Source organism: Nothobranchius furzeri, chromosome 11 (assembly GCF_043380555.1).
Source record: "Nothobranchius furzeri strain GRZ-AD chromosome 11, NfurGRZ-RIMD1, whole genome shotgun sequence".
In the NCBI taxonomy this organism is placed as follows: Eukaryota; Metazoa; Chordata; class Actinopteri; order Cyprinodontiformes; family Nothobranchiidae; genus Nothobranchius; species Nothobranchius furzeri.
In genome coordinates, this window is record NC_091751.1 from 31,815,772 (window position 1) to 31,843,315 (window position 27,544).

Genomic DNA, 27,544 nt, shown 5'->3' on the forward strand with positions numbered 1-27,544 from the left:
TGTTTTGCGGAGAAATTGTTCTCACAGTTTTTGTAACCATGGCCTGAGCTTCCACACTTTATCTTTCTTTGAATCATCAGAGACAGTGAGGTTGTCCTGAAAATGAATGAGCATCAGCAATTTCTGAAGTCGATTTCGAGACATCACATCACAAACCGCAGGGAACTTTGTCTCCATCTCCCAGTAGGCTCTCACACTGGACATCTTTACTAACCCCATGTGCAGGTACATGCCTAGAACCTGCTCTATCTCTTTGGCACTTGTGTTTACTGACCTGCCCTGTTATTGCACACTGTACAGGCTTGTTTGTTTGGCAATTTCCCGTAACATTTCTTCGGTGACAAACTTTTGAAATACATGTATGGTGTCCAGTCACACCTGTCCTCTGTGCCTTCATCAGCACATCCAAGAAAATCAACAGATGGAGCTTTATATTGTATTTTTTCCATTCATGTTCTCTCCTTTTTGCGTTGCCCTTCACTGACTCCTTTCTGCGTGTGTCCTGTGTTGTGGGAGCCTCAACATCTGTGCTTGTCCTGGCTACACTTTCCTCTTGATTATCTTCCTCATCAGAGCTATCTGAACTTTCATGCATCTCCTGTGGAGTCCATTCTTCATCCTCATCCTCAACTTTTGCCAACTGCTCTATGTCACTTGCATCACCATCCATTATCATGCTGATGATATTTTCAATGTCTTTTCTCTTTCTCTCTTCTCCCTCAAGTCTTTTTGACATCTAAAATAGACACATAGGTCAATATAGACATAATTCAGAGGGACTGTTATTGTGGAAATACTTAAAATATATTTCAGTGATTGATTAGATTCATTGAGTCATCAAAATAATGTGTAATTGTATTTTAGTAAGTACTACGTAGCTAAATTTAGAAAAATGTCAATTCAGGGAAAAAGCATATTTTATACCTGCAGTATCAAATTTGATACATACATTTTAACACGGTTTATTTTTAATATAAAGAATGAATTACTTAACAAAAATGCACTTTTTCAATAGATAAAACACTTATTTAAAAAAATTACTTAGATTTATGATGTTGTTCTTACCGTATCTTCTCAAAAAGTTGTAATGATTATCCTGAAAAATGCAAATGCATCATTTACCGGGAAATGACAAAAACTAAACTTTGGCTGCCTGTAATGACTAATTAACCCACCAGGAGGCAGGATACATGTATCAGAAGAAGAAGAAGAAAATACCATTTCTATAGCGCCTCTCAAGATAAAAATCACGTGGCGCTTCACGAAAAGAAAAAATGTAAAAATATAAAAAAGCATTTAGAAAATGTTTAAAAATATATTAAAATGAGCAAAAATATGCAATTGTGATTAAAAAAATGTTAAGAAAGAGAGTGAGTGAATAGGGAAGAGGGAAATCAGTGGATCCTGAGGAAGGTGGAATAGGTGGGGAGGGCAGAATAAAGAGAGAGTGGTGAAGAAGGTCATCCAAAAGCCAGCTTGAACAGGTGAGTCTTCAGCTGCTTTTTGAAGGAGACCACTGAGTCCACTGATCTCAGGCTCAGGGGGAGAGAGTTCCAGAGTCTGGGGGGCATTGCAGCAGATGATCTGTCACCTTTGGTCTTTAGCCTGGTGCGCTGCACAACCAGTAGGCTTTGATCACTGGACCTCAGGGACCTGCTGGGGGTGTAGGGACTAAGAAGATCACCAATGTAAGATGGTGCTTGTCCATGTAAGGCCCTAAAGACCAGAACCAGGATCTTGAAATGAACCCTGAAGTTGACTGGCAGCCAATGAAGCTGGAGGAGAAGCAGGGTGATGTGGGTGTGTTTGGAGGTTGTATACAACAAGTTTTTAAGGAAAGTGTTACTCATGTTGATGAGATAGAGGTCTCAGAATTTCATGTAACAAATATGATACAAATGGCATTACAATTTTGACTCAGATATTGAGCAAATTTGAGCTAATATGTAGTTTAAAAATAATGTCAGCTTTCCCCAGGATGCATAAGTGGTCTGTAACTTAACATGTGTCTTTCCATAAGAGCTAAGCAGCCCTTCCCTCCCTCGAAGGGACCATTGCCTATGAAAGCGCTCCACACAGCCGGTTCCGTTAGTCACAACATCACAGAAGATTTGTAAGAGCTATAATAATCAAGGAGAAAGACGTTAGCATGTGTTCACCAGACCTGTGGTAGCGATGTCATTTGATTAAGAGTGTTTGCCGATGCTGAGTCCTGATCCAATTCTTCTGCAGCGCGATAACTCATCAACTGCCAGTGTCTGTAAAGGATCAGCTTGGGTGCCAGATCAGCTCGGGGTCCTTCGACTGCCGATGACGTCAAATTATGGCAAATTGACTTGGACAAAATACACTACACGTCTTTATACTGTTCTTTCACTCAGTTTTTGGAAAGAATTTAGCAGTTTTGTTATTAAAATAATGATTCTTACCACGTACATTTGTGTTTATAATGGTATTTGTAAAATAAAACACCATATTGTATTCATTTAGTAAAGAATGTGTAACTATATAAAATGAAGATCAGCCTGTGCCAAAATATTTTCTAAAATGTATTTACATAATTAGCACCTCTGTCGGTTTGTATGAATGTTGAACTCCTCTTCATATTTTGGTAGTTATGTTTTCTGTTTAAAATTTCAATCAATTTCATCAAAATTAGAGGTGATCAAGGTCTCATTTATCAACTGATATTTTTGCTTTAATTTCACAATTTCTTTGGCAATATGAATGTATTTCCCCAAAAATATTTTCCCATTTCAATAAATGCATTTCAGTATAATCACAATTTATTTATGTTGTTCTGCCTGGGAGTATTTATTGGACCAAAAATCAGTTATATGTATATCTAAAACTACATATTTTTATTGAATACTGAAAGGCAATGACCAACCAACATTGAACATTCAACATTATACTCAAAGAGTTTACATTCCATTCCATTTAAAAACACCACCTAAGGTTGCAAATTTCCAAATGTATTTGTATACAACTAAAAGCATTGAGAAAATCAATGACTGAAAAAAATAAAGTGTAATTTTTTTCCATAGTTCAAATTTTATTTAAATCAAAAACAAACACTGGAGCAAATAGTAAGCACAAGTAAGTAACAAATAAGAACAAAGGTCAAAAACAGAGGATCCCAGGGTCTGACTCCTCCTGTCAGCCAGTAAGTCGGAGATGAGATGCAGGAAGGGCAGCTACAACAAAAACAGGCTTTATATAATCTTACAAACACTGGAGCAATATAGTAAGCATGAGTAAGTAACAAATAAGAACAAAGGTCAAAAACAGAGGATCCCGGGGTCTGACTCCTCCTCTCAGCAAGCAAGTTAGAGATGAGATGCAGGAAGTGGAGCTACAACAAAAACAGGCTTCATATAATTTTATTATATTTACAACTGAGATTACAATTGCGATTTATTTCACAATTATTTTCTCAAGGGGCTTTTCTCATATTTTTCAAATAACAGAAGCAAAAAAAAATCTATGTAACTTGTACTGAATATGAACAAGTTAATGTATCGACATATTTATCTACGTGTCATATCTACAAGTTTATTTGTCTACAGACGCATTGTTGTATTTGAAGGTGCAATGCTTTGCAGCCACAAGCATATCCCTTGAAGGATCATAGGTATTAGCAACACCTGTGAAATTGTATTTGCTGGAAAGAAGTGTGTCCCGTTTATTGAAGTATTTTGTGTTTAGAGTTTTTGACGTCTTGTCCATGCGTAGCTCAGTTACGCTCATAGCTGCTAGCCAAACTCTGGAGTTAAAAGTTTTCTGGCTTTACTAAAATACCTGTCTGTACTTATTTGATTAATGGTAGTTTTACTTTATATTGTACTCCAAATGTAATCATTTGGCACGTTTCTAATTCATAATTTGTAAGAATGTAATCGGTGATATTAGCATTTCTATGGGTTTTTCCATGTATATTAGCATTGCGCTAACCACTTGCTGCCAGTCAAACTGCAGCCTTTGCGATTAGAAAATCTTCTTTTGTCACATTGCAATTTACTTACACATGCAATTAATCGTTAGTCCTATGCTAAAAGTGTGTTTTCAAAGAGTCGCCAAAAATGAACATTAGGTCACAATCATACTTACTATTAATTTCGTAACGTTTCAATGCCTTTCGACTGATGGCCTTTCTGCTCTCAGGATGTTGAGGGGCAATGGTAAGGCTGTGATAAGTCCCTTTTAAAAGGTAATGATGGATTTCTTTGTAAAAGTTATCCATCTTTCCAACAGAAAAATTTGTCTGGACCAACATAACGTGATAATGTAACTTCTGTAAGCTTCATGTTCAGCCAATCAACTACTTTGAAGTCATCGGCAGTCAAAGGGCCCCAAGCCGATCTGCCACCTGAGCAGATCCTGTACCGACACCAGCCGTTTTCTGATCAGAAAGCCCCTGACTGCCGGGGCTTTGGAGCATTTTTACTGGTTTTTGAAGAGTAACAGAACATCTTGCTCTATGACCATGTAAACACCAAAACTAACAAAAAAGTGTAGACTGACTTCTTACATCAGGAAGAATTAGCATGTTTCTAACTTTATCTGTTCTATCTCAACCTTTCACAATTGTTGAAGTGTGAGCAGCAGAAGCTTTTACGGTTAGCGCCTCGCTTTTTTCACAGCAGCGTCCCCAAATGATCTCCTAATTCACATGTGTCAGACACATCTGGCCCGTGGAGCATTTTTATGTGGCCCGCCAGATAAATATAAAAAATATACTGAAACTGACCCGCTGGCCGATTTTACCGCAAAGACTACAACTCCCATGATGCTTTGCGGCATTAGCGCGGCGCCGAAGTGCCCCCTCCTTTGTGTTTTTTCCAGCGCCTGCTGCCAGTGTCTGCAGCTCCTCTGTCTCGGACAAACTAAACACTCCTCTCACTCAGTGCCAAGGTCACTCAGCTATTTGCCGACTTTGAAGCCCAGAAACTGAGATTTTAACCGCTCAGTAATGTGTTCACGACTGAAAGAGAAAGTTTTCCGACTAACGTCCAGACAGAGCTGATATAACTCCAGCGAGCAGCGACACGCTCAAACCAGCACGGCTCTGTGGCTGCTGTTGTTGTGTTTCCTCCCCGACACACAACAACGTGGTCAAGCTGCTCAGACATGTTCATCAGCACAAACCTATGTGAGCACCTGTTGTCATCTAATGTTGTCATTATTATGATGAAGATGAACAAAACAACAGGAGTCTCCTCCTCAGCTCAGATCAACCCCATGATGCAGGTATCTGGCTGGAACAGGTGAGCATCACAGTAAACCAGTGGAACAAACTGAGCTTTAAATATGTTGGTTTTCTGCTCTTTTTCTGCTCCAAAACATGAAAGTTGAGATGTTGCATTTTCATTTAAGATAAAATAATATTTTTATTTTGTTGTTGGCCCGTGAGAAAAGATTTAACCTACAGTAAACAGGAAGTGGAAAGGCTGCAGATAGATGAATAGAATAGAAAATCCCTTTATTGTTCCTCAGTGGGGAAAGCTAGACGTCACAGCAGCAGTGACACTTATTACAGGAGAAAAAAAGGAGAATAAAAAATAAGAAAGGAATAAACAACAAGAAAACACAAATCCTGAATAGATTTTAAAAATGCTGAATATACCACAAGTAATGAATAGCACTGATGTGTTTTATTTAAAATTGACTTCCACATTCAGTGTTAATAAAAAAAAATAAGTTTGTTTCCAAATTAAAAGGTTCAAAATGGCATATATGTTGATAAAGAAAATGTGCAAATCTGCCGTCACTTTTTCAAACAATATTAAGTTTGGCCTGCGACTTCATCCCAGATTTTCATTTCAGCCCTGTGTGAATTTGAGTTTAACACCCCTGTCCTAATTCATGGACTTTTTGCATCCTGATCACATGACATGTTTGGGCTGCGAAACTCAGGGTACCTCACAATACAATATGATTTATGGTACATGCCTCATGATACAATATTATCATGATATCCAAGTTGTTTATTATTATGTCTGTACAAGGAGTGCAGAATTATTAGGCAAATGAGTATTTTGTCCACATCATCCTCTTCATGCATGTTGTCTTACTCCAAGCTGTATAGGCTCGAAAGCCTACTACCAATTAAGCATATTAGGTGATGTGCATCTCTGTAATGAGAAGGGGTGTGGTCTAATGACATCAACACCCTATATCAGGTGTGCATAATTATTAGGCAACTTCCTTTCCTTTGGCAAAATGGGTCAAAAGAAGGACTTGACAGGCTCAGAAAGGTCAAAAACAGTGAGATATCTTGCAGAGGGATGCAGCAGTCTTAAAACTGCAAAGCTTCTGAAGCGTGATCATCAATCAATCAAGTGTTTCATTCAAAATAGTCAACAGGGTCGCAAGAAGCGTGTGGACAAACCAAGGCGCAAAATAACTGCCCATGAAGGGAGAAAAGTCAAGCGTGCAGCTGCCAAGATGCCACTTGCCACCAGTTTCAGAGCTGCAACATCACTGGAGTGCCCAAAAGCACAAGGTGTGCAATACTCAGAGACATGGCCAAGGTAAGAAAGGCTGAAAGACGACCACCACTGAACAAGACACACAAGCTGAAACGCCAAGACTGGGCCAAGAAATACCTCAAGACTGATTTTTCTAAGGTTTTATGGACTGATGAAATGAGAGTGAGTCTTGATGGGCCAGATGGATGGGCCCGTGGCTGGATTGGTAAAGGGCAGAGAGCTCCAGTCCCACTCAGACGCCAGCAAGGTGGAGGTGGATTACTGGTTTGGGCTGGTATCATCAAAGATGAGCTTGTGGGGCCTTTTCGGGTTGAGGATGGAGTCAAGCTCAACTCCCAGTCCTACTGCCAGTTTCTGGAAGACACCTTCTTCAAGCAGTGGTACAGGAAGAAGTCTGCATCCTTCAAGAAAAACATGATTGTCATGCAGGACAATGCTCCATCACACATCCAAGTACTCCACAGCATGGCTGGCAAGAAAGGGAATAAAAGAAGAAAAACTAATGACATGGCCTCCTTGTTCACCTGATCCGAACCCCATTGAGAACCTGTGGTCCATCATCAAATGTGAGATTTACAAGGAGGGAAAACAGTACACCTCTCTGAACAGTGTCTGGGAGGCATTATGCACAGAAGTGACAATTCAGAGCTTTATTCAGTTAATAAAAGTTAAAGCATGAAATCAGTCCAGTAACACCCCACCAACCCAACCAATAGGGTGCCGTGATTGGCCGACCAGACCGATAGGCTGCTTTGATTGGCCGACCAGACCGATAGGCTGCTTTGATTGGCCCACCAAACCAATATGGTGCTGTGATTGTACTAGCCTGGCCTGCTGAGGCTATAATGGAGCATTGCTAGACCAACCTGCAAAGCAAAATCCTTTTACTCCTTTTACTGTCTGTCTAGATTTCTAGGCTAGGTATTTGCTGCTGTTTTACGTTATTATTTGAAATGTATTCTTAAATCTGTAATAAAATCTACACACAATGACAGATGACTGCCGGGGGAAACAAAAGGGAAGACAGCAGTTAGCTCAGAAAATGTTCCAATTATTTTGAGAACAGCTTTAAAAATGTATTGCTGTCATATACGGCAGTGTCCATAGACATGGGTTTTTGTGCACCAGTGCAGTGGCCATCAAGACTCAGACCCAGACATGTCTCCACTGGACTTAAAACTAGTTCATGACCTTACCAGTCGTCTAGCTGCATCTTATGGTCTGATAAAGTTGTAATGGGATGTGCAAGATGTTGGTAGAATGTCCATTTATTAGAAAACAAATCACAGCCATGATCTTCTAACCTCACGGTTGACATTTTAACTCATTCCCTTGTTTGATTGTTTGTTGATGGTATTGTTTGTCAGAAACGTGCCATCATCTGGCAATAGTTGTTTTTTTAAATAAATGGATATTCTATTTTCAAAGATATTTATTTGCAAAGTTAACTTGTAAAATATTACTCTTGGCATTCTCTTGATACCATTTCAGTTGACTACCTCCTGAAGCTCATCAAGAGAATGTCAAGAATGTGCAAAGCAGTGATCAGAGCAAAGGGTGGATTTTTTTGAAGACAATAGAATATAAAACATGTTTTCAGTTATTTCATCTCTTTTGGTTAAGTACAAAACTCCACATATGTTCATTCACAGTGCTGATGCCTTCAGTGAGAATCATGAAAATAAAGACAACACATTGAATGAGAAGGTGTGTCCTATGTGTGTGTGTGTGTATATATATATATATATATATATATATATATATATATATATATATATATATATATACAGTATATATATGACACACACACACACATTTCATAATCCATTAAGTAACATACGCATTGTCTCTTTTAATAATAAGGCTACCTTTTTTATCTAATGGCTGGGTTAAATCCCAAGGTCCTAAAAGGGGTTTAAATTAAACAGAAATGAAGCTATTGTGTCTTTTTTATTCAATAAAACTGTGACAGAAGAGCTGTAATGAGATTTGAATGGTGCACACACACACACACACGTATATATATATATATATATATATATATATATATATATATATATATATATATATATATATATATATATATATTGCCTGGCAAAGCCACTTTTTTAGTGCATTGAGTAATTTAAAGTTGTTAAAATCTCATGCAAATCGTCATATAGTAAGTTGATTATACAGGAAACACTCAATTAAATTTTCTCCCCTTCAGCTGCTGAGGGCACTCGTTGCTATTAGCTCAGAAAGGGGTAATTAAGTTCTCCAGTAAAGCATTAGCTGTGAAATAACAGGCTATACCGCACCGCCTACATATGATTGCATTTATCTATAAATGTTAAGAAAAGACAGAACAAAATGAACAAACATAGGATGAGTTGTGGTATGCTCTCCACATTGACACTGATTCAGTTATAGATATAACATGATTTCATTGATGATCTGTGCCATGTAAATGAGATAGCTACATGTTCTATTATATGAAGAACAGAGTCAATAGGCATGGGTATTTTAATGACAGCCATTGTTTTGAACAGTGAAAACTATAAGTTACACCCACCTACCAACACCGTCTGTACAGGACCAGTTCACAGGGACAGAATTTTAAGCTGAGATTCCCAACACCCCTCACAGTCTCCACCTTCCATCTCAAGATCTCCTGATGGGACCCTAGCCCTGACCCTTACCCTAACCCTAGTCCAAAACATCTCTCTTGGTGTCCAGATGTAGACTAGAAATCAAGACAGACAGTAGCAGAAGCAAAATGATTTGCCTCTGCATGTCGATCTAGCCATACTCCATTCAAGCCTCAGCAGCCTCACCATTGGCCAGAACAGTTTTGTGTTTTGCCAATCACAGCACTCCCTCAGTTGGTGGGCGGCAGGGCTGGGCAATGAATCGAAAATGTATTGTTATCAAAATGTCTGACTCTTATCAACATCATTTTTCCCATGCTAATAAATGTGATAATAAAATGAAAAGATATGTGTAGGTTGGCAAAGTTCATGTCCTTTTAAGAAGCTGTACCACCTTGAGTCACGTAAACATACAATACATGTGACAGCCCCACCTTGTGGACAACTTTTGTTTCTGTGCATACCTGTAGTTATCGTCCATTTATCGTTATCGAGGTGAAATCCTCAATATATCGTGATATTGATTTTAGACCATATCGACCAGCTCTAGTGAGCGGTATGATGCGATGAAGTGGATCAACAAAGATGATGACGGATCATTTGAAACCGCTTTGGCATCAACTTTGGATCTTTTAGACTTGGACTTTTCTTTGAGTCAAGACCAGATAGAAGTACTAGTGTCCTTTGCTTAGAAAAATGATGTATTTGTGTCTTTTTCAACAGTGTATGGTGGACTGCCCCTTTGACTGACATCTGTAGTGTTGATACATCACGTTGTCCAATAGCATGTGGGCACTGTTTGACAGTGAACTGTGAATACCGCCCCACTACTGAACTCTGTCTATGGGTTGTGGCCAGAGTCTATATTCAAATATAAAGGAAAGCTTGCCAGGCCAATCGCAATGCCATCTCAAATGGTTCCTTTCAAAGTCCATCCATCCATTGTCTTTACCTATGTAACTATGCGTACACACTCACACATAAGGTCAACTTAGAGAGCAATCAACCCGAAAGTCGTGTTTTTGGATTGTGGGAAAAAGCTGGAGTACCTGGAGAGAACCCATGCGTGCACAGGGCGAACATGCAAACTCTATGCAGAGAGACCCCAGGCCAGGATATGAACCCAGGACCTACTTGCTGCAAGCCAACATAATGAACCACTGTACCACTGTGCAGCCCTTCATAGTGGCAAACACGCATATTTTTAATAGAGATATGTCAGACATCTGAAAAAGTAACATATTGCATAAATCAGAGTCAGGATCTGCTCCTTCTCCCTCTGACATGTTGTCCCAACTGCCTTTGTTAATTGTTTATTGGACTCACCTGCCCCTTGTTGTCCTTCCCACCTGATTCCTGATAGCCTTCACATATTTGAACCCTCTGTTTGTACTCGTCTGTGTCAGATCCCCATCTTATCTTCCTGCTATGTCACCCTACCTGCCATTATTTACATTAATAGTTATTCTACTTACTAGTCTGTTCCTGCTCACCTGCATTTGGGTACTATTGCAACCATCACCATTTCACAATAGAAGGATCTGGCTAGACTATACCCAGCAGGTAGCTCCTTCCAGCCTTCAGAAGGAACTCATTGGTTTTCCATGCTAGCAGCAGGACCAAGGAGATTTTGTGGAGGGGTGGCATTAATGCACCCTAGCAGTTCCCAGGTGTTCTGACACTTCCCCCTGCTCCTCTGTGACTCACCCATTATTGAAAACCTGTTGTTGGTCCCAGATGTCCCTGTTGAGTACCTTCCAGTAATCCCTGTGGTCCATGGTCTGCTCCAGCCTTCTGCAGTGGCTCCATTTTCAAGATCCAGCCATTCCAAGAGTCTCCTGTTGAGCTTCCCCTGTCCCTGCTCTAGCCGTGCCACCTACCAAGAGATCCCAGCTCGTTGCCTTGTCCAGTGGACCCTGTCATGAGGTTTCTGGGGTTCCAAACCCCTCTGAGGAGCTCCAGTATCCTGGGTTGGTTCCTGTTTTGGGCATTGGGAGCCGTCCTTAAGAGGGGTTCTGTCAGAATCTGCTCCTTCTCTCTCTGACATGATATCCTGTCTCTATTTGTCAAGTGTTCATTGGGCTCACCTGCCACCCTGATTCCAGGGGCGTGTCCAGGGAGTGGCCTGGGGTAGCACATGCCACCCTTGGAATCTGATTGGCCACCCCAGGTGCCACCACACTAATTTACTTTTGAATAGGCTTTTCATTGTCCACAAAAGGCTTGGGGATAAAACAAAAAATGCATAACCATTGGTGCCACCCATGCACAAAGATGTGCCTCACCTGGGCCACCCCATTTTAAAAGATATGGACATGCCACTGCCTGATTCCTTACTCTCATGTACTTAAACCTTCTGTTTGTGCTTGTCTGTGTCAGATCCTCATCTTGCCATTCCGTTGTCTCACTCTACCTTCCATTATTCACATTTATACAGTTATTTTACCTGCCAGTCTGCCTCCTCTTCCTGTTTACTTGTGTTTGGGTCATTTTGCAATCATCACCATTTCCTCACACTCAGTACTTGTCTGGACCCTTTTGCTTTTACTGAAATAACTGATACTTTGCTCTATATCAGGGATTCCCAAAGTGTGGTGCGCACACCCCCGGGGGTGCGCGAGCTGCCACTAGGGGTTGCGCGAGGTGAAAAGTGTAATGGCTGCGGTGCTCAGAGAAGTCTGTCAAATGTCACTATTAGCGTAGCCAGAAACTCATTTGTGGGCGGGCCTAAGAAAAAGTAAGTGGGCACAATAAATGTAATTGAAAACAAGTATATTTTTGCGCGCACGTGTCCTCCACATGTGACCTAGCTTCATAATAACAATGCGCCGAGCTTCAGCACTCTGGCCTGCGCACGCCAATATTTTCCGTATTTGATCATTTTTAACAGTGCTGGACGAATCTGAAGGTGGTGAGTCATTCTGGCAGATTGTAATTAACACCTGTCTCATGCAGGTGTTCTGACATTGTAAACCGCACACACAGAACATTGTGGGTGTAACAAAATAAATCAGGAAATGATTCCCATTCAGGCTGTTAACAGCGCGCTGAAGATCTGAAGTTCAGGGTGCGTCTGTCAGAGGTCAGATGCGTTCCAGCGGAACCACGGCTCACGGGTAAACAAGTGAGCACATCATGGGCTGGGCAGAAGTAATTTTACAACATTGGTTTAAATAGCGCCAATAACGAGACGCGGTGACTTGAGCGGTTCATGGAGCTGTGCCGCGCACACACACACACACACACACACACACACAAACACACACACAGATTCAATAAGCGCGTATGCCGCGCAAACTCCGGCGCGCCGTCAGACTGAAGGCAGAAATGAGCGCTGCGTCCTCCGTGATAAAAACTTTTAAGAGGTTTTATAACATTTTTTATGCCAGGTCAAATTAAGATATTAGCTTCTATTTTAGGATGACGTATTAAAGTTGGGTCCGCTCCAGCCAGTGACTCCGAACCTGACTACAACTCATGTTACTGCAGCATTTGTTATTCCAGTCCGCGTGCCAGCAAAAGTGAACCTCATGGCTATAGCTTTTCCATCTTTTCCCCTATAGACATTTGATTACGCACAAGTAGGTGATCAGCTCAGGTTTACGCAGAGCAGAAGGAAGGAGAGCGCTCTGGCCGCACAGGTTAAACGTTCCTACTTTAAGAAAACCGTTAAATTGCATTTTTTATGTGCTACCTGGGAACTCTAAATATTTATTTAAAATTAAATCAAAAGAAAGTGTAATGATGTCGAAAGTTTATTAATTACTATTTGAAAAATGAAAGTGATTGGGAAAAAGGTCGATCATATTTTCAATCAAGTCTGTTTAGCTTGACTTCTGATATTATATATATATATATATATATATATATATATATATATATATATATATATATATATCCATGCCCTGATGTGGCGGCTGGGGGATGCGTCGACATGGTCGGGACATAGAAGGGGGTGCGCGGCTAAATAAGTTTGGGAACCACTGCTCTATATTCTTTTTTATTTATTTATTTTTTCTGAGTTTTACCTGTAGTTCACTCAATGCTCACTTGTAAATGATAATCCAAGATACACAGTAGTGACTCATTCCTGACCTTGAGTTGGCAATTCTCATCATGTTCAGGAGAATTGGACCCACTGATCCAAGTAAATAAAATGTTTTATTTATTGCAGGAAGGTGGACCTTGGCTTAACTGATGTAATTTAATAGCAAACATGATGTAACCGCTTGGCTTTAAAGACTTGAGGTTACGCAAAACACTTGACCTGATTAAACACAGGCTGCTTGATTTGACTTGACTTGGTTTGAATGACTTGATTTGACAACATATGGCTTATTTCAACTGACTAGACTTGGCTTGACTTGACTGGAGCAGGCCTCGTCTGCTCCATGAGAAGGCTGTAGATCTGGCATGTGCATGTTCAGCCTGGGGACCATTTTTAGGCCTTGGAATGATTTTGTGTGGCTCCTAATTGAATTTGTAGATTTATGAATTTTGCACCTCAAGCTGGTTGTTCACCTTCTAACATTTTCTATGTTCACATATTTATTTCCAAGTCTATTCTGGCACAATCTTGAGGAGTATAAATGAAAAATACCAAAGTAAATACATTTTTGATAAAGTAGCATTTTTGTGGCCCACAAGGATGTTGACATGGTGATTTTGGCAGTCATCTTGAAAAGTCTGGATGCCCTTGTTGTAGATGAAAACGCCCCAGAGCTGTTGCTGCAGGGTGCTTGAGTCATCTGGAACACAGGTCGAAATAAATAAATAGTGCCACGTTAGCATGATTTGGTCATTAGGTGAGTGTAGAGAGAACATTAGAACCAAGCCCCCACAATGCGGGTGAAAAATTGAGGCCAATGCTGAGGTACCAAAAATTGTAGTTCCACCCTCATCTGCTGGGGGCTGGTGTCAGAAGCGAGCAAATCCTAATTGACTCCCATGTTAAAAATACCAATTTCACAACAGAAATACACATGTTTACACCCTGGTACCAAAACATGTTTTTTGTTTAAATGATCTAGTGGTTCACAAACTTAGGGTCCCCCTTCTGTGTCCCGACCATGTCGACGCACCCTCAGCCCCCACATCAGGGCATGGCTATATATATATATATATATATATATATATATATATATATATATATATATATATATATATATATATATATATATATATATATATATATATATATATATATAGGTATATATATATATATATATATATATATAGGTATATATATATATATAGATATATAGATATATATCTATATATATATATATATATATATATAGATATATATATATATATATATATATATATATAGATATATATATATATATAGGTATATATATATATATCTAGATATATATATATATCTATAGATATATGTATATGGCGGTATGTCAAAATGGCGGTTGCGGCCACCTCCCATTTCTCCTCAAAAATGTGTTATTGGAGCCTATGGAAATGAATTGTCCAGTATATATGTTGATGATTAGAACAGATCAGGGGCCACCTTTGTTGAAGATCTTGACCACAAACCTGGAAGTGTTGATCTCCATCCCATTTTGTCCCATAAAGTCATAATTACACATGTACAGCACCATTAGACACTCATCTATACAGGTTATCAGCAAAAAAAAAGTTAATTTAGGTGTTACTTGCTATTCAAGGCTCCCACACATGGCCAACAGAACCACTCATCTCCAAAAAGCAGTAATGCAATCTGAAACCTCCCCAGACAGAGACTGTGGGAGTGTTTTCCTTTCCTAAACATACTAATTAACAGCAATTACAGCATCCGTGTCATGAATTCTTGATCATCTTTGGTATTCTTCAAAGAGCTTTTGGATGAGCTACATTCAGTGATCCGTCACAGTTCTCAAAAACATCTCACGTTTTCCTTAAGTATGTTGTTGTTTGTGACTGAGCTCCCTGGGGAGATGTAGAAAAATCTAACATCTAATGACAGGCTTTTAAGCAATCTTTTTGAACATTTAAACTCCTTTAGCATTTGAAAAGTCAACTTAATCCAATGTAGAAGATCCATGACTAAACTAAAACCCATCAAAGTTAGAAATAAAAACATCTTGAGGTGTTTGTTAATATTTTAAAGGTGGAGCTAATTTGAAGACTTATGTGGTCTGATTAGATTAAATATCAAACTGTTAGGCCTCTATTGTTCAAACCAATGAAAAGACCAATAAGATCAGAATAAAAGCCTCTGGAAGAGTTTGGAGAAATGATCACCGTTAGTGATGAATGTCACCTCCTGGAAGCCATCATGGCATCATTCTAACCTTGTATCTCCCCAGTTGGTGTCAGCTGTCCCTGGTGGTTTGAACAGTAATATGTCTGAGGTAAACCTAGGGTCAGGTTGCTGTGAGAGTTTCTAGGTTACAGTCCCATTGATCCACCTCCACATCCTGTTTACCATGGGGACAGATTTCGTTGTGCTTCCATCTCAGTACCCTGTGTGCCAAGGCAATTGACCGTTTAGTGGTTCGTGACCCTCATTCATCAACAAAATCATCATTTTGTGTTGCATTTTAGTTGATGCAATGGTTTATTAACAAAGTGAACTTTAATTTTAATTCAGTTAAGTTTATTTGGGATCTCAGGGCACTTGGAGCATCTGTAAAAATGAAGTTGATGCAGTAAAAAAAAGAAAGGATGACCAAAGTTGTGAAAGAAAGTACCAGCAAGGGGAGGAATGGTTTCATTGGTATTCCGTTCAGAAAAAGGGGCTGTCAGTGTTAAAGGACAGAGCCCTAAATGGTTTAGAGTGAATGGGTGAACTTCTTGGTGAAGAGCGTCAGCCCTCTAAATCTCTAAGATGTTTGAGTAATCATGTGACAGGGCTTCTTCTCTTCTTTTTATTTGTGTCACAATTGCTGTTTATCCCCCCCCCCTTCTACCCCCAGGGAAGCTGGAGCAGAAAACTGGGGCACAGAAGGCTGCCAAACGCTCGCGTCAAACACTGTCCACACCAAATGCCTGTGCAGCAGGATATCCACATACGCCGTGTTAGCGCAGCAAGCTAAAGACCCGGTAAGTCACCTGTGCATGGCCTGATGCTTTCTGATGGATCTTGGGGGGAAGGGGCTCCCACATCCAGGAGCTAGAACAATTGTCAGAACTGGTTGAACTGGTTTTCCTCAGGTTTTCTTCTGTTTTGTCAACCATTACTTTTCATGGGGAGACCAAGTGGTTGGCTCAGTCTGAGAGCTTTTTTTCCACACTTCTTGTCTTGCAAAAAAATGGGTGCACTGAACAGTGCCGTCAATTTTGAGATTTGACACAGTCCCACATCTGATGCTAATTTGATCATAATGCCTTTGCTTGTCCAGTTATACTTTGATGCTGTCACTCTGCACGTTATGAGACTTGTTGTTTTTGGTTGTTTTTAGCGTAAACTTGATAAAGGTCAGGTTGCTTGGCGAGTAATTCCTGTGTGATGAGAGGGAAAAGAGGCATCAAGAGGTTTTTTTTTGTCTGGGTGTGATTTTGGCCCGCAGCACATAACCTGTGCTTCTATAAATAGCTGCCGTGGCTTCCAGTGTGTTTGACATGATGAAAGAAGGCTTTGTAGCAGCTGGGGGTAATGCTTGTTCTGATCTTCTCTACAGTGCTGATGGTCAGCTTAGTTTCTCTTATGTTTGTTTTCCGTATACAACAAAAGCCATGACATCATCAGTTTCATTGGACTGATTTTACATCTATCATCATCTGTTGTTTATCTTTCATAAAACAACACTTCAGTTGTGTTGAAGTAATCTTACATTGATTCTCTTTCCTTCCTATTAGCACTTTGCTTTTGTTGATTCTGCATCCAATTTTAGTTCTCTTCTCACCTTTATCATTATTTTTATGTCTTTTTACCATTTTGGTCACTAAATGATTCATTTTCCTTCACAAGTTGCTGCTGTAGGAGATCAGGTTGCAACAGTGGAACATGTTTTTTTTTCTTTCTTTTGTTGACTATTAAAAATAAGGTCAGCCAGAGATACATGTGTCTAGTATGCGAAGAAGAGCAACCTGAGTGTCAGGGGCATTTAGGTTGAGGAGGTCTTCAGAAGGAGAGCAAACAAAGAGATGAGAGGTGGTTTGCATTGCCAGCCACATCTGCAGAGATAAAGAGCTGTGCATTTATGTGGACATCCATCCAACATGCACCTCCTCCTTGTGTGTGACCTTTTCTCAATAAAATACTGCTTCGACAGAGGACTTGCTGCTGATGCACATTGACTGTTTAATGTTTTGAAATACATCACCTCACCGTTTAGGAGACTGACCAACAACTTTACTGTTATCGGCCACAGCCGGCTGCTGTCTTCTAAATGAAAGCTTTAAATCCCTGTGAACTGATCATACGTTACCTCGACTCAGACAAACGGGAGAGGTAGCTACTTGGCACTTCACCCACAGCAGCATCTATCAGATCAATTGTCACGTATTACTCTGAGGAGTTGGAATGGACAAAAAAAAAAAAGCTGAATCCAGGACTTAGCTGGCTGTTGTTCCAACTTAAAAAGTCATTACTGTTTTTGTTGAATGCATTCGGTGTCAGATAGGTTTCACACTTATGTAGAACCTTCGTGACTCTGTTTAACATCCTAAAAGGTACTTTCATATATTTTACTAAAGTGCTCCCAATGAAGCTGGTACTCTTGTAGTTTGTACCTCTGGTGGCAGCCCTGTAGTCTAGATTACAAGTACAAGGGACCATTTAAAAGGTAGCAACATTAGATTCTACACAAAAGTCTTTTATATGACAAACAGTGGCTGCTTCAGTGCATTTTAATGCATTTCACTCATAATGTGGGCGGCACAGGTATTAAGTGCTTGCTCTGTAATCGGAAGGTTGCAGGTTCGAGCCCCACTCAGTCTATCGCTGTTGTTGTGTCCTTGGGCAAGACAGTTAACCCAACTTGCCTGCTGGTGGTGGTCAGAGGGACCGGTGGCGCCAGTGCTCGGCAGCCTCGCCTCTGTCAGTGCGCCCCATGGCAGCTGTGGCTACATCGTAGCTCATCCCCACCAGTGTGTGAATGGGTGGATGACTGATTGTGTTGTAAAGTGCCTTGAGGGGTTCCAGGACTCTAGAAGGCACTATATCAAATACAGGCCTTTTGCCATTTTACCATTTACTACAATGTACAGTTAATCTGACATGGATTTGAAACCATAATCTTCTATCCTCAAGGCAAACAACAATACCACTGAGCTAAGTAAGTTTAATTAAGAGGGGAACCCATTTTTCTGTCATTCTTTAATGAAAAAATAACTAAGTAGTTATTTTTCTTGGTAATTAGTTACTTTTACAATCTTGTAACTCTGTAAGTAACTGAGTTACTTTTTTGACAAAGTAATTAGTAACTATGACTAATTACTTTTTAAAATGAACCTTCCCAACACTGGTTAAAGGACACAGCTAAAACTGAAAAATAACCATATTTAGGTCAAATGTAGAGCTAGTGAGTAGAATAGTGTTCTAGCTAAAAGTGATCACTGGGACAGAATGCACTCAGTTTGGTAGCATGAGACCGTTCATTATTGTGTAAGGTCGCACTATACAGATGAAACGGGAAACATTGGAAGATCATGCAAAAGTTCATTTATTTCAGCAATTAAACTAAATGGTGCAACTAATATAAGGTTTGAGATGTTTTCAGTCTTTGTTTGCTCTAGTTTTGATTATAACTGTTCATGAAAATGCCAAGTTCAAATTCTCAATGAGAATTTTGCATAAAATTCATTAAACAAAGTAGAGAAACGACCGTCCTCTGAAAAAAGTACCTGTTACTTGGTTTGGGCCTCTTTTGCTTTTATGGAAAAGAATGAAAAGAATGCACCATATTGTAATATATGTTTGTTTTACGGGTAGCTTCATCACTTCTCCACAGAAGATTGTTTTAGTGTAAAATGAACGGCAGGGACAAATTTCATTTCTTCAAGACATGCTAAGCTTTTAACTGTTATCTCCATTGCCTTTTGCTCATACGGCACAGCTTTTCCCCACACGCGAACACTGATGATCACATCAAGGGCGTTGTGGGGCTCAGTGTATTCCCCAGGACACGTGGACAGCATGTGGATGCAACTGTGGATCCAACCACGTTAACCTCCGAAACAAAGCTACAGCATCAGATTGTTGCATTACTGGAACATTCAAGGATACTTGGCAGGAGGATAAGAAAAAATAAAAACTTCAAGAAGTTGTGCGCATTCCTGATACTTAAAGCATTTAACTGCTTTGACATTGATGAAATATTACAGTCACAGTTTTCTTCACTTCTGTCTGCTGTGACCAAAAGGTTTGAATATAGACATTCATGTTTCCTCTACTTAACATTTGCCCTGGATTCAAGTAATTTAATTTATGAAGTAGAAGAAAAAAGTCAGCCAGTAGCCCAGAGGAACGTAATAACTCTAATTGATATCCTGAGGTCTAGCTGACCTGCCTATTTAATGGAAAACCATCTTCAAGAATTTATGTCCTTTTCAAGTGTACAAATCCTGAAGTCTCATGCTTTCCTCGCAACATCAATCAGGTCAAGTGGTTCATGTATTCTTTGGTTTTTGTAGAAAGGAGGAAGAAATAAATGTGAACTTGATGTTTCTTAGACGACATCCTAACGTCACTCTTTTAGCAGCAGGCGGGGGATTTGGGCGTATTTTAAATGCACAGTGAAGGCACTTGAACCGTAATACAGGCTTACAGAATATTTGGAAACAGAGCTGCATTCAACACCACACATTTGATACAACACTTTAATAAACAACCTTCTTCTTTCTCTCTTTACTTCTCTCTTCATTTTCCCTTCAAAAGTCACCAAAACGAATCACCTGTCTCAACGTACTGTTGCTCTGATCTGCTACCTTAGAAACAAACACCCTGCTCAATACTCCATGCAGCAACTGGGATGGAAGCCGACACTGAAAGACATGTTAAAAAAAAACAAAGAGAAATGTCTACAGACAGAAAAAAGGTCACAACCAAGGTAGCAGTATTCATCACACTGGTCTGTTGTTGCAAACGTAATCTCCTGGAGCTGTGCTTTGACTTCCCTTCTCGTCACCGTGTTACACACACAGATTTTATAGATGCTGTGCAGAGAAAGGCGTGCATGCCGGCTGTGGGCTGTGACGTACCTGCCCTGTCACAGGGATATGCATAACTCAATACAGCCACATACGTGTAAAACAATGACAAGGCTGCTTTCACATGTATTAGTAATAAAAACACATTTCTTATCAATGCACTCCTCGAATAACTGATATTTTGGCCGATAAACCAACGTAATGACAGAAATACATGAAAAAAAGAAAGTATAATTAAAAAGCCTGAAGCACAACTTGGATATTTTCTCCTTTAATCTTTTTTTTAATGCATTGCTGAAGTATTGGCTCAGGCCTGAACATCGGCAGATACTCAGACTCAAATCACTCAAATCGGGGGCAAAAACCTGTGATCAGAACATCCCTGGTCATAAGTGTAATTAATGCATTTGAAATATTTTTGGATTAATTCCACCATAGAAATTGTTACACAAAATTCAGACAAAACCAACAATGTTATTATTTTTATTAGCAGTAGCAGAAGTAGTCGTAGTAGTAGTGTTTAAACATGTATTTATTTTGTGTTTGTACCCTTTATGATTATAACTTCAGATTTCTTTTCTATGGGAAAAACACAGCATATGCAGCATTTTCCAGAAATAGAGTGCTAGGTGGAATACTTGAGATGAGATATGTACAGTCTCGACTTGGTCAATATTTCATAACTGGATGATATATTGAGAATAAAAAAAATCTAATAAGTAGAATGTTTGTTTGGTTTCCCAAGGTGCCACAGTGATTAAAAATGGATGCAGAAAATGATTGAAAAGAGGAGAATCAAGATCAGAGTAACTGACTGCTTCTTTACAGTAAGCATCACCAGCTGTGGGCTCCTGCAGAGAACGGTGAGGTTAGCCAACCCCATTTGGGAAGGATTATTTCCTCTAGCTGGCCTTTAAGCATCTGGAAATCCCTCTAGTGGGACCAGAGGAAACTGCTAGAACATGGGAGGGCCGATAATTCCTCCCACAGCCCCCTGGCTGAGACATTTCCCGCATGGCGTTTGCATGTTCTCCACTCCACATGCATGCAGGGTTTTCTCTATTTTTATTTCTTCCCACAGGCTATAATGTGCATGTTTGGGGAAATGTACGTCACTTTGGACAAAGCATCTGCTAAATGAAGACTCATAAACATAGAAAACCTCTAGTTGAAGGTTTATGAGAAGTAAAGGTCCCTTCAGACAGAATAAATCACTCACTCTGACAGAAAAGTAGTAAATGGGTCATTTTAGTGAGGTCTGTATATTAACCAAACATATAATAAAGGCCAATAATGTAATAACAGCCAATATTTTAACACATGTGGCCATTTTAATAAACCCAATAATGTAAAAACTTGGCAACGATGTAATAAAACACGTGAGGCAACAATGTAATAACCTTTCTCCAATAATGTAATAAGTTATTAGAGCATTGGTTGGATCTTACATTATTGGCTTAGTATTAAACATACTTTTAAAATGTAATAACTGGTGCTGATAATGTATTAAAACATACATATGACTGCAGTTCTTGGAAATAAAATACTTTTTTGCAGTTTTTGCGCAGTTTGCTAATCAAAACAGGCATAATGTAAGGTGTAGTTGTCATGTTTATTCAAACAAGATGTGTATTCTGTTTTGTTTTTCTACTGAGGACTAAACAACCTCATGGGACACACTGTATCCATGAGCTTGAGTTAGTCTTCAAAAAGCTGAAGCGTGAGTGGCTATTTTTACCTTGTGCCTACTAGGGCTGCAGCTATCGAATATTTTTGTTATCGAGTACTCTAACGAATCTTTTATCGATTAATCGATTACTCTAATAAATTACCCTTTTGTGTTTGTAAACCATTATATCAAATAGCATGTTATAAAATATGAAAGACCTCTTAAAATGAGCAAGCAATTGCCAGTTATTCTTCAAGTTTTATTCAAAATTAGTTTTCAAAACTTCAGCTCTTCAATGTTACTTCACAGTAAACAAATGCCCGTGCAAAAAATAAGTATACGACCTGAGCCGATTTTCCCCTCGTGTGAGAATCTAAAAACTAGGAGGATAACTGTTGAAGTAGCGCTGTGAGCGGCTGCTGCCCAAACAGCACCATTCCGGAACTGCGCTGCTCTGGGTGGCTGCATGTTGGAGTAGCTGTGTTGACTATATGTAAGTTTTGCCTTTTCTTGGACATTTCTTCTTCTAGTTTCTCAAGAAAAACTGTATTTATTTTGGACATTTTACTTTTCTGTTTCTGGTGCAGTGAAGCTTGGAGGATTTTTACTGCTATTTTTTTCACTTTTTGAGCATTTGTCATGATGCGTAACCATGGCAACAAGCTGGTTTACAATTGGGAGCAGCTGATTAACATTGGGAAGGCTGAAATAATACCTCAACTGAAACCGCAAATCCCAAATGAGCTAAATCGCAAGAAGCATGTGTGCAGAGCGGGAGCAAAACGGAGACAGAGAAAGAGAAAATTCAAACCATCCCTTCCACCAATCATAATGGGCAATGTGAGATCACTGGCCAACAAGATGGATGAACTCCAGGCCCTTTCAAGGACTCAGCCAGAGTATCGGCAGTGTAGTGTTATGTGTTTCAGTGAGACGTGACTGCAGGACCATATCCCCGATTCCAGCGTCTCTCTGCCAGGATTCCTGACTGTACGAGCAGACAGAGAACTGAAGAGGAGCAGGAAAAGAAAAGGAGGTGGAGTGGCAGTGCTTGTCAACAACAGATGGTGCCATCCAGGTCATGTTTCAGTGAAATGTTGTCTCTGCAGCCCAGATGTTGAACTCTTGGCAGTAAATTGTTGCCCATATTATTTGCCAAGAGAGTTCAGTGTTGTCTTGGCAACCGTTTATATTCCACCTTCAGCCATTGCTGAAAATGCATGTGATGCCATCAGTTCCCTTGTCATTGAGCTACAAACCCAGCACCCCAATGCATTTGTGGCTATATCTGGTGATTTTAATCATGCCTCACTCTCTGCTACACTTCCAACTTTCAATGTTTGTCAGCTGCTCCACCATAGAAAACAAGATATACTGAATGTTTACACTGATTGCCGATCACGCTTCAACTGAGTCGTCCTCGGTCAGAAGGATTGGCACTCCACAGTGATGTAGTCCAAGTAGCTTTATTAAGGAGGTGGCAGATGACATCAACAGGGTGTACAATGTTAGCGGTGAGGCAATTGCAGTCCCGTCTACGAATGCAGGTAAAGGGAGTGTGAGTGTGTAGGAGTATGTGGGTGTGGTAATCTGTTAACAGAAAGAACGAACATTCGTCTGAATAGCAGTGTACTGCTTATACAACACTGCGGGTTTCCAACATGAAGTTATATGATCTGCTATAACCTCATGGCCGCTAGATGCCACCCTAAGACCATACATGAATTTCTAGTTGGTATATGCATTAGCAAATAGGATCTCTACAGGTTAGATACTAAACACAGTAAATAGTTCCATCCACCTCCAACCACCATACTTGACAGTGAGTCGTATATGGAATGCCATATAAGCTGTAACCAAGGCTGCCTGAAGTAGGCCAAAAAAAAAAAACTGCAGCTTAGCGATAGCAACGGGACTAGCTTCTTACTTAGTGAATTACACAGAGCAACTTACACTGGTTAAGTCAAATAAATATCACTCTTGTCTTATGATACTCACATGATAATGATAAGTACACACACAGGGGTAACTCACACAGGAATGCACGAAAAAACGCTAATTATCCGACACACCTTTCAGCTGTGCTGAACTGCGCTAAACATTCTCAACCGGAAGTACAGTTACCGAGGTACATCATGGGTAACGTAGTCTAAACGGTCAAAGTGACCAAACGGACTTTTAACACAAGACATTGGATTTTTGTTATGCAAATGTAAAGAAAGCATACATGTCCAAAACAAGACCTCCTCTGGGACAATCAGATCACAACCTTGTTTTTCTTTGCTCAGAATACAAACCACTTGTTCAGAGGCAACCTGTGAAAAGAAGAACTGTGAGAAAATTGTCACAGGACGCTGAAGAAGCCCTGCAGGGGATTGTATGACTCTCTGCCAAGGATATGACGAGGACATCAATGCCATGACTGGATGTGTCACTGACTATATAAACTTCTGTGTGGACAACATCATACCCACCAGAACAGTGAGATGCTTCGCTAATAACAAACCGTGGATCACCAGTGAACTGAAGAATCTGCTAAATGAGAAAAAAAGAGCCTTCAAGGAGGGAGACAGGGAATTATTGAGGAGTATACAGAAGCAACTGAAGATCAAGATCAGAGACAGCAAGGAGGCATACAGGAAGAATCTGGAGAACAAACTACAGAGGAACAATATCAGAGATGTCTGGTCAGGAATGAAGAAGATCACAGGCTTCAAGCAGAGGAAGGATTGCACAGATGGCAGCCTGGATACAGCCAATGAACTGAACAAGTTCTTCAATAGGTTCAGTTCAGGAACTAACATAGCATCCTACTTGCCTGTCCCCAGCTAATCAGACATCCTTTCCTCCTCTGATCCAACATTTTCCTGTCACACGCCAGCTCGTTTGTCCTCTAACGCAGTCATGGACTCTTCTGGTTCTATAAATCTGTCTTCAACCAAATCAGGAGATGCTGCTGCCCCATTTACCTCCCCCTCCCACCTATCTGTCTCTAGAAGTCAGGTGAAGAGGCAGCTGGAGAGACTGAACAGGAACAAGGCTGCAGGTCCAGATGGTGTCAGCTCCAGGGTACTGAAGGCCTGTGCAGAGCAGCTCTGTGGGATTCTGCAGCACCTCTTCAACCTCAGCCTGGCCCAGGAGAAGGTTCCAGTCCTGTGGAAGACATCCTGCCTTGTTCCAGTTCCAAAGAAAACACGCCCATCAGTCATTGACGACTACAGACCGGTTGCCCTGACATCCCACATCATGAGGGTCCTGGAGAGACTCCTGTTGGTCCACCTGAACAAGCAAACTAGAACATATCAGGACCCGCTGCAGTTTGCTTATCGCCATGGAGTTAGAGTTGAAGATGCCATCATCCAGCTGCTTCAACCAACCCACTGTCATCTGGACAAAGCAGGCAGCACTGTGAGGGTCATGTTCTTTGATTTCTCCAGTACATTTAACACAATCCAGCCTGATGTACTATGCCAGAAACTCCAGAAGACACAGGTGGGGGCCTCAACTATCGCCTGGATTAAAAACTACCTGACAAACAGACCACAATTTGTGAGGCTGAAGAACTGCACATCAAACCAGGCGATCAGTAACATTGGAGCACCACAGGGGACTGTACTCTCACCATTCCTTTTCACCCTGTACACCTCAGACTTCCAGTACAAATCAGAGACCTGTCATCTACAGAAATACTCAGATGATTCTGCAGTTGTTGGGTGTATCAGAGATGGACAGGAAGCTGAGTACAGAGAGCTGGTGGAGTGCTTTGTGGCATGGTGTGGAAACAATCATCTGACCTTGAATGTGAACAAAACAAAGGAGATGATTTTAGACTTCAGAAGAAACAGGGTGTAGACAAACACTGTTTCCATCATGGGAGAAGAAGTGGAGGTGGTTGAGGAATACAAATACCTTGGAGTTCACCTGGACAACAGACTGGACTGGAGAAAGAACTGCGAAGCTGTTTACAAGAAGGGGCACAGCAGACTGCACTTCTTGAGGACGCTTAGGTCCTTCAATGTTTGTAGCAAGATACTGTAGATCTTCTACAAGTCTGTTGTTGAGAGTGTAATCTCTTCATCCATCGTCTGTTGGGGTAGCAGCATCAGAAGCAGAGACCTGAAAAGGCTCAACAGCCTAATAGAAAAGGCTGGTTCTGTTCTGGGGACGACTGTGGAACCACTGGAGGAGATAATGCAAAGAAGGATTCTCCAGAGAATCAAGATAATTATGGACAACCCTGAGCATTCTCTTCACAAGACTGTCCGACAACGTAAGAGTGTCTTCAGTCAGAGGCTTCTTCAGTTTCGCTGCAACACTGACCGCTACTGGAGATCCTTCCTGCCAACAGCCATTGTAATATACAATAACTCTTTGATGACTTGATTATTATTATTATTATATATATTCTGAGTTACTATAGCAATCAATTTCCCTCTGGGATTAATAAAGTATTTTTGAAATGAAATGAATTGAACCACTCACGGCTCATGCACAAACATGGCTCGCCAGCTATTTCCCTGTTAACACGTCCGTTTTTATTTCTACACTTTTTTTCTCATACAATAACAAGGATTGTCAAGAAAGCATGTTACCGTGGTTATGTCAAATTATACTGATCACAAAATATTTATTTACTTTCTTTCATTTTTATCTCATAAATACCTGTGTCCTCCTGCAGCAATCCCGAGGGACAACAGACATCAATAACAACACAATAAAAAGTCTGACGTGTTGTTTAAAAACTGCTATTTTTAGCACATTTTTTAGGTCCGACATGTTGCTACCAGACGTACAGTGTGAGCTGAAACTGAGTGCTACAAATGAAAAAGTCAAACAGTGTCCGCAGAATATGTAGTGGACATCCGAGTCCACTTGCAGAAGTGACATTTACAGGTGCTGCAGCATCGAGGATGTGGTGTTGTGGTAGGCTAAATCCATTTTACAGTATTTACACTGGAGTACGTTTTCACCTTACGACGTGAAAAATTGTCCCACACTTTTGACATTTTCCGTCTTTTTCGCACTCCACCGAGGTCCATGTTGTCCGCCATGGCTTAAGAGAAAGTGAAGTTACATTCGCTACTTGCGTGTGCATTCAGTGCAGTGTGTATGTGCGTCACTTATTTCGGTCCAGGTGAAACATGACCCCCGGGCGATTGCAAAGCCATGAATTAATTAAACCTAAATTAAATGAAGCCTTGAGGCAGAGAATTTGACTTGAGGCTTTTTTGTACTTGAATTATTCGAGGTACTCGAGGAATCGTTTCAGCCCTAGTGCCTAAACGCAGTAACGTTCTGGGACTGTTTCTACTGCATAGCTGCATTCTGGTGTGGGTGTGCGACCAGGTGAGGGACCAGGATGTAGAGCATGCATAGTTTTAAATGGTAGCATCTTCTCATGTGGTTGGTAGAGTACTTTGCATGATGAGGGTGAGATTTTGAAAACAGGAAAACGGATCATGTATCGCCCTGTCTTCACTCTGATGGAGACGTTTCCTATTTTGTTGCGATTCAGCCGCAATGATGCTGGCCTTGTAGGTTCTGGACAGCAGAGGAGGATTGTAATCCACCATGAACAGGTTCTACATTTTTATGTGTTTTTATTTGAAATGGACTAAAACAACAAAACAGCTTCCATTGTAGAA

At 40.4% G+C, this 27,544-nt stretch overlaps 1 protein-coding gene across 16 annotated transcripts in view; it reads left to right on the top strand.

The window, feature by feature from the left end:
- The window catches only part of adgrb2 (adhesion G protein-coupled receptor B2), a 415,193-nt gene that overhangs the window by 289,183 nt on the left and 98,466 nt on the right, over positions 1-27,544 (top strand). For all 16 annotated transcript variants that reach the window (XR_011515451.1, XM_070541485.1, XM_070541486.1 and 13 more), the window contains one exon: positions 16,054-16,180. Coding sequence is in view for 15 of the 16 variants with exons in the window: in XM_070541485.1 (XP_070397586.1) it covers positions 16,054-16,180 (127 nt within the window). In the remaining variant the exon portion in view is untranslated. The remainder of the gene's footprint in view (positions 1-16,053; positions 16,181-27,544) is intronic.